Here is a 6,241-nt window from a genome sequence, read left to right on the forward strand (position 1 = left end):
GAGGAGATCTGTCTCTGGGAGGGTTAACTATAGCTCTCTCAGGGTGGCTCAGTTGTGCTCTTCAGGGACATTGCAGGGGTGGTTTGAATGAAGACTCACGTAATTAATTCAAATCAAGGAAAACACAAGATTTTGTTCCCTATTTTGTAAATAATTTACTTTAAAGCCCAGCTAGATGCATTCCTTCCCTCTTCCTCTGTGTGTGCTGCTGCCCCTCTGTCCCCTGTTAAAGTGTGTTATTGGGAAAGTTTAAGCTCATCTTACAAGTAAAAAAGATTCCTTTCCTGCATTCAGGCAGATGTCCCCCTCTTCTGACACAGGGCAGGGGTGAGGTGAGGATGATGGTCCTGCAAGAGGAGCCAGAGGAATTAGTCAGGGAACCTGCTGCAAGTGGAGGCAGCATTGACTCTGCACCCTGAGCTCAAGCAGCTGCTTCAGGAACTCTTACTGCAGTTGGTTGCTCCAACTCTCCTTAGACATGGGATGTATGAGGTCCCCGGGGGTGTAGGGCCATGAGGGTGGTTGCCTATTAAGGCATGTTTATGCCTAAAGTAAGGGGCCGTGAACCAGGTCTGTGAGGGCTGAGTAGGCTGAGGAGCTGGCTGGGAATGGTGCCACTGGGGTGGGAGTCTCCTGCCAGTTTCTTGTGGGGTTGGTGCTGTTCTGCAGGAAGCTGGGAGCAACTGAGAGAAAGGGGACTTGGCAGCATCACCCCAGCCTGTCTTGCTAAGAACTTCTTAGCTCTACTGCAGTGTTTAATAATTTAAAGAAGAAAACAACCTATGCCCTCCTTTTAAGGGATGGCCTTACTGTCTCCAGTAAAAACACCTACTCTATGCTGACCTAGTTTTTTCTTCAGCATCTCCCTATTGAAAACCACACTGCAGTGATGGCACAGCACAAAAAGCAGCTCTTGGTGAAAAGGACACAGTGAGAAGCCTTGAAATGCCCGATAAGCATGCAAAGGTCAGGGCAGCAGGAGAGAAACTGCTCCAAATTTACCTGCAGGTCACTGAGGAGTCATAGCTTTAGCTCCTGATAAGTGTTGATGACAAGAATGAATTGTATAATGAAAAATAAACTTAAAATGCAGAAGGAAATGGTTCATGTGGGGTCAGACTCTGAGTGGGACTGAATTAACTTATTTTAGAGTCTGCTGATGTTAAGTAATGCCTCTTCCCTTCAGCAGAAGATAAGGGCATAAAGGAAATTCAGGAAGAAGGATTCAGCTGTGTATCCATGTATAAGTTGTGCTATAAAGGTTTTGAGTGTTGTTACTTTAGACAGGTCTAAGGGCTTTATTGCTCTGTCTTTGGAGGTGCTCCCTGGAAAGCTCTTGCAAGCAGCCTTGCCTGAGGGAAGGCTGGTTATGTGGCTTTGTAATGTTTGCTGAATTAATGTGCCATTAAAATAAAGGGCTCCTGGAAGTCTTCTGGGGATTATTTCACTCTACAGCTCAAGTGTGGGGCCAGCTCAGCCTAAGGGCTGAAGCTATTTACCACCACTACTGTGTGGAGCACATTACAGCTCAGGTAGGCTTTGTGTCTGTGTTTTAGTCAAGCCTGCTGCCTGTTCACACAAAACTAAGTAAAAACTAATTTAGACCTTAGACACCTGCGTTTCCTTTAGAGGCATGAGAAGGTGAGTAATCTTCAGTTTTTGGCTCAGCAATGTTTGCCCTATAAAATCCTTTAATCAAGGAGAAAAACTCAGCTCCAAATGTAGCCTTCCTAAAAGGAGATGTGAAAAAGTTGTTTTTACTGTAGAATAAAACAGACTAATAAGACAATCTGGTTAAACAAACAGCACTTTATTAAACTAATGTAGTTAGATACCTTCTTAATGCTTAAAAATAAAATAGCACTTGCAAAAATGAATAAAGTTTAAACAACATACACAAAGGTACAACTTGAAAAGCAAACCAGGCAATTTAAATACCTAAACAAATAGGAAAAAAATGCAAGACCTAAGCATACCCCTGATATGATAAGGCAATCAGAATAAGGAAAATATCCCTTTGGAATAACATAACATCTAAGGGTAGATAAAAGCTTAGACTGTGACTTAACATATAACAAACCCACTTTTCCCTGCATAATAAATATAAAGCAGTGGCAGGGGCTACCCATACTATTTTAACAGAGGTTGTTAAGGCTAACAAATATTTTTCCACATTCAAAACATGTTTCTACTGTTCTGAACTTTGGCAGTTCTGTATCAAAATGACCACTGCTATGTACTAAGCAGAGTATATTCAGAACTCCAGTATCTGAGAAATCAAATACCTCCCTCCCCTTTCTGTCCACCTACTTGCCACTGACTCTGCAGTTATTAACAATTATTATTGCATCCCTTTACCGAACTCTATGGAACATTCCATCATGCACATACACTTACTATTGCAATGCACTACTGCTTGCTGGTTATTCTTAACATCCCTTTAACAGTGCCAGTGTAAGGTGTATATTGGTTTTTCTCAGTTTCCAGCAGTACACAATGGTTCAATGCTCAAGGAGTAAACAATTACATAGCAAAGGCTGGAATTGTACAGCTAAGTGCCTAGGAAGTGGGAGAAACCCACTTATTCACTCTTTGCAGCATTGGCAGAAAGATCCAAGCCAGGCTTCTTCTGTGGCAAGCTTCCATTAACATCTGGCTTCCTTATCTGATCCCTGTAGACATAAGAAAAGAATGGTTTTATAGGCTGTTCTTCTCTAAGATTATTGTCCTTTAACTTTTTGCTCAAAAAAGCTGAGCAATGTGAGATGTCCCAGACAGGTTTGTATCTGCTGCTGGTCTACCTAAGCTTCTTTCAAAAGACAGAGGAACACAAAAATAGATGGTATTATCTGTTTTACCATCAAAGCTGTAGGTCAACAGGGCTGGTGTGCAGGTTGGGTTGTGTGCTTGGATATGCTATGGAAAATGGAAGTCTTCTGGAACTGGTGGGCAATGTTGTGGACCTGGCAGCATGCCCAGGAGCAAGTGTGAGCACACTGGGCCTTGCACCATGCTTTTGTCCCCCTGGTGCCATCTCAGGCAGCTTTGTGTGTCTTTGAGAGCTGTGCAAACACAGCTGTGCTGAAGAAGCAAACTGAGAAAATCTAAAAGGGAGCAGCTGCAGTTTTTCTCCTTGCTCTTCCCTCTGCCTCAGTGATTACTGTGGTTCCTTCCCTGGCAGATATTTCAGGGGGCCACAGGTGGCACTCCAGCACAGCCTGCTGCTGCCTCCTGCTCCCAGCTGCCTGGCTGAGGCAATGCTGACTGAAATAGACCCCAAAGTCCTGGGAGGCACAACTGGCACCCTGCACCTACGAAACTATCCTACAACCCCTGCTCTTTCTATTTTGACCATACTGTCCCTTTTACATACTCCTCTGCCTATCCCAAATCTACAACTGATTTTGGTGCCTTACTCTACAAATGCAGGTAAGCAGAGATAGCTGGGTCATCATGCAGGAAAAACTGTAAAACATTCATCCCCTACACAAAATTCAACTTGGCAATGGGTTTTAATGACATTTAAAGCAACACACTGGAGTGAGACAAAGTTGTATTTTACTGCCTGATGTCATGTTGTGTTAGCACATTCACATTTAAAGACCATTTATATTTCCTCCTTCCCACCTAGGAAAAAGGGCATGTATTAACACTCATTAGAATAGCTATTGATGATCAGACACCTGTAGGCTGCGTATTAAGCCACGAAGGTAGCCCAAGATTCAAAGCATTCAAGAGCCATTGTTAAACTAAGCAACAGTGGCTCAATTAGAAAAAAATGAAGCAATGAATGCAATAGTACAGTTGCAGAGTTTGAAATCCAAGCATGGATCAAGACATCCATACTCACCTTGATGCACACCAGTAGTTGACCAGAGTTGAAAGTGCAACGTAAGAAACACTCAGCACTCCAGAAACTCCCAGGGACAGTGCTCCCAGGCCACACAGCACACAGAGAAGGGCTATGCCACCTATGGCTATGACAACACCTAATAAAACAACAACAGTTTGTTATTTTAAAAAGTCTATGTACAAATTAGAAGAGTTGATATTCTACCATAACCCCAATCTCAAACCATTTGGGAAAACAATCTTCCTCAGTCATCTGGCTAACTTCTGTAAAAGCTGTGCATGCTCAAGATAACTGGTTTAGGCATATCCTGGTGGCTGAGATTAGAAAGGAAAATAGGATTTCCCCTCTACAGAGTACACTTAATCAGATTACTATTCTTCTATTAAGAGTTTTACTACTGCTGAGACCTGAGGACTACACACAGAAATCCTCAATTGCTTGGACTCAGACTTCCAGAGGGAAGAAGAGAAAAGGAAAAGATAACGTGCCTTAAAAGGGAATAGCTAAGTACACACATGAATGCATACAGTACCTTCCATGACTATCACACCAATACAGGCCATTACAGCTGTTGTAACAACAAAAACCAGGAAAAACGCAACGGGAATAGCTGACACTGCAACAAACATCAGGAGTGATAAGGCAACAAAAGGATGGTCATCTAAATATTGGCCAACGCGGGAATTCATAAAGGCAACAACCTGCAGATGAAAGAAAAACATTTCAGACTTTTTTTCTCTCGTCACAGATGCCTTTCACAGATCACTGCCACTGCAGTGAACTACAGGTAGGATAGCTCTTTTGCCAGTCTACAGCTGGAATAGGGAGCAGCTGTTGCCTCTTTGTTTCAAAAGCATGGGGACTTGCTGCAAATTTAGATAACTTCAGAGCAAATATAATTCTACCAACATGTTTCTCTTGGACTCCCCAGTTCTATTCTTGCACAAATTATAAAAAACAACAAATCCACAAAAAACCCAATCTGAAAACAAGTAAAAAAATAAGTCAGTCTAGCTGCAGTTTTCACTGGGGTCTCTGCAACCATTGTTTTGAACTATTTGAGAATTTGTTAATTTAAAAAATCTGCAACATTTAAAAATTATCAATTTTCTTTTATCCATGGCTTAGTAATAGCTGCAACCTGCTCACCTGTTGAATCTAAGTACAGTGCAGGCATGTCTGTATCAGAGAGTTGTTAAGAATTTAGTAACGCTACTAGTAAAAAAAAAATCTTTTTACAGAGGCAGTCATAGCTATACTCTGGAATTTTACTGCAGTAGTTTCCCTTCCCTTAAGGAAACATGTATCCTAGTTTTGGTATTTTATCGATAAGGAAATGTATTGTAGTTTAGTTATTTTTATAGCAGTACAACCATTTCACTAAAATGCCACTCTATCATCTCAAAGAGTTATGCCAGTAAAACAAAAAAATGCAGAACCAGGCCTCCCTTTTTCTTGACTGAAGGCGTGGGAGGACAGGCCTTCCGATAGGCCTCACAGCGTTCCTTCAAAAATAGGGAGCGCATTTAAATAAATCAGGGTATGTTATCCTGATAGCTATGAAAGGAGCAGCATTATAAATATATAAAATTACAATCCAGACCCACATTTGCGTTGCTGTGGATGGTCTGTATCACGGAGTGCCAATGCTTCTGTAGTTCCTGCATTTCTTTAGACATGTTATTAATCCTCAGCCCCGACCTCTTCTGAACAGCCAGTTCTCACTCAGCCATCCACTTTCCCTTAAAAATTAAGGTACAGTTAATAACAGGCTCATACAGATGCTTTTTGAAAATTAAATTTTTTTTTGTATAATGCAGGTTTCAGATGAAGTGATACACAATCTAAAACATTACTTTTACAAAGACACATCTAACATAGGCTTGTCCCTGCAAGCTCTTCTGGAACTCCCAAAGCCAAGTAGCAAGATACAGGTGACTCTCACCTTCTTCCTTTATAACATTAACCCTGTGCTTACCCGTCAGGGTGTTCAATTACCAGTAAAAACACCACTTCTAACTACCTGCATGGACAATTTGTTGCTATTGATGCTGGAAACCGGTAACACGCTAATGAGACTTTTTTCTGTGAGCATCCTTGTGCTCAGCATTGAGAGCATATCTCATACAGCTTCAAAACTCTGCACGTAAAGCCAAAATACTTCCAGATGCTCTAACATATTCAATTATGTCAGTTTAAAAGAAACCTCAGTGCAGCAATCTCCCTGAAAATGTCCAGCTGCTGTTGCCGGGGGACCCTTACGAGGGGCAGGTTAGAGGAGGCATTTTCCTGTTTGCGAGGCCGAGCAGCCAGGGCGCCAGTGTCCCTGCTGTGCCCCTCCTCGGCACTCGGCGCTGTCACACGCAGCGGTCGAGCCCTCGCTGCCGG

General features: G+C 42.3%; 1 protein-coding gene across 1 annotated transcript in view; it reads right to left on the minus strand.

The window, feature by feature from the left end:
- Window positions 1–1,789: 1,789 nt before the first annotated feature.
- TMEM159 (transmembrane protein 159) overlaps window positions 1,790–6,241 on the minus strand; it is a 5,088-nt gene continuing 636 nt past the window's right edge. Inside the window, exons 2-5 of the mRNA XM_008633513.2 lie at window positions 5,461–5,595; window positions 4,386–4,554; window positions 3,851–3,989; window positions 1,790–2,672 (exon numbers count right to left, since the gene is read on the minus strand). Of these exons, the coding sequence (XP_008631735.1) occupies window positions 2,582–2,672; window positions 3,851–3,989; window positions 4,386–4,554; window positions 5,461–5,532 (471 nt within the window). The 5' untranslated portion in view covers window positions 5,533–5,595 and the 3' untranslated portion in view covers window positions 1,790–2,581. The remainder of the gene's footprint in view (window positions 2,673–3,850; window positions 3,990–4,385; window positions 4,555–5,460; window positions 5,596–6,241) is intronic.

Source organism: Corvus brachyrhynchos, unplaced genomic scaffold (genome assembly GCF_000691975.1).
Source record: "Corvus brachyrhynchos isolate BGI_N302 unplaced genomic scaffold, ASM69197v1 scaffold5, whole genome shotgun sequence".
Lineage (NCBI taxonomy): Eukaryota > Metazoa > Chordata > Aves > Passeriformes > Corvidae > Corvus > Corvus brachyrhynchos.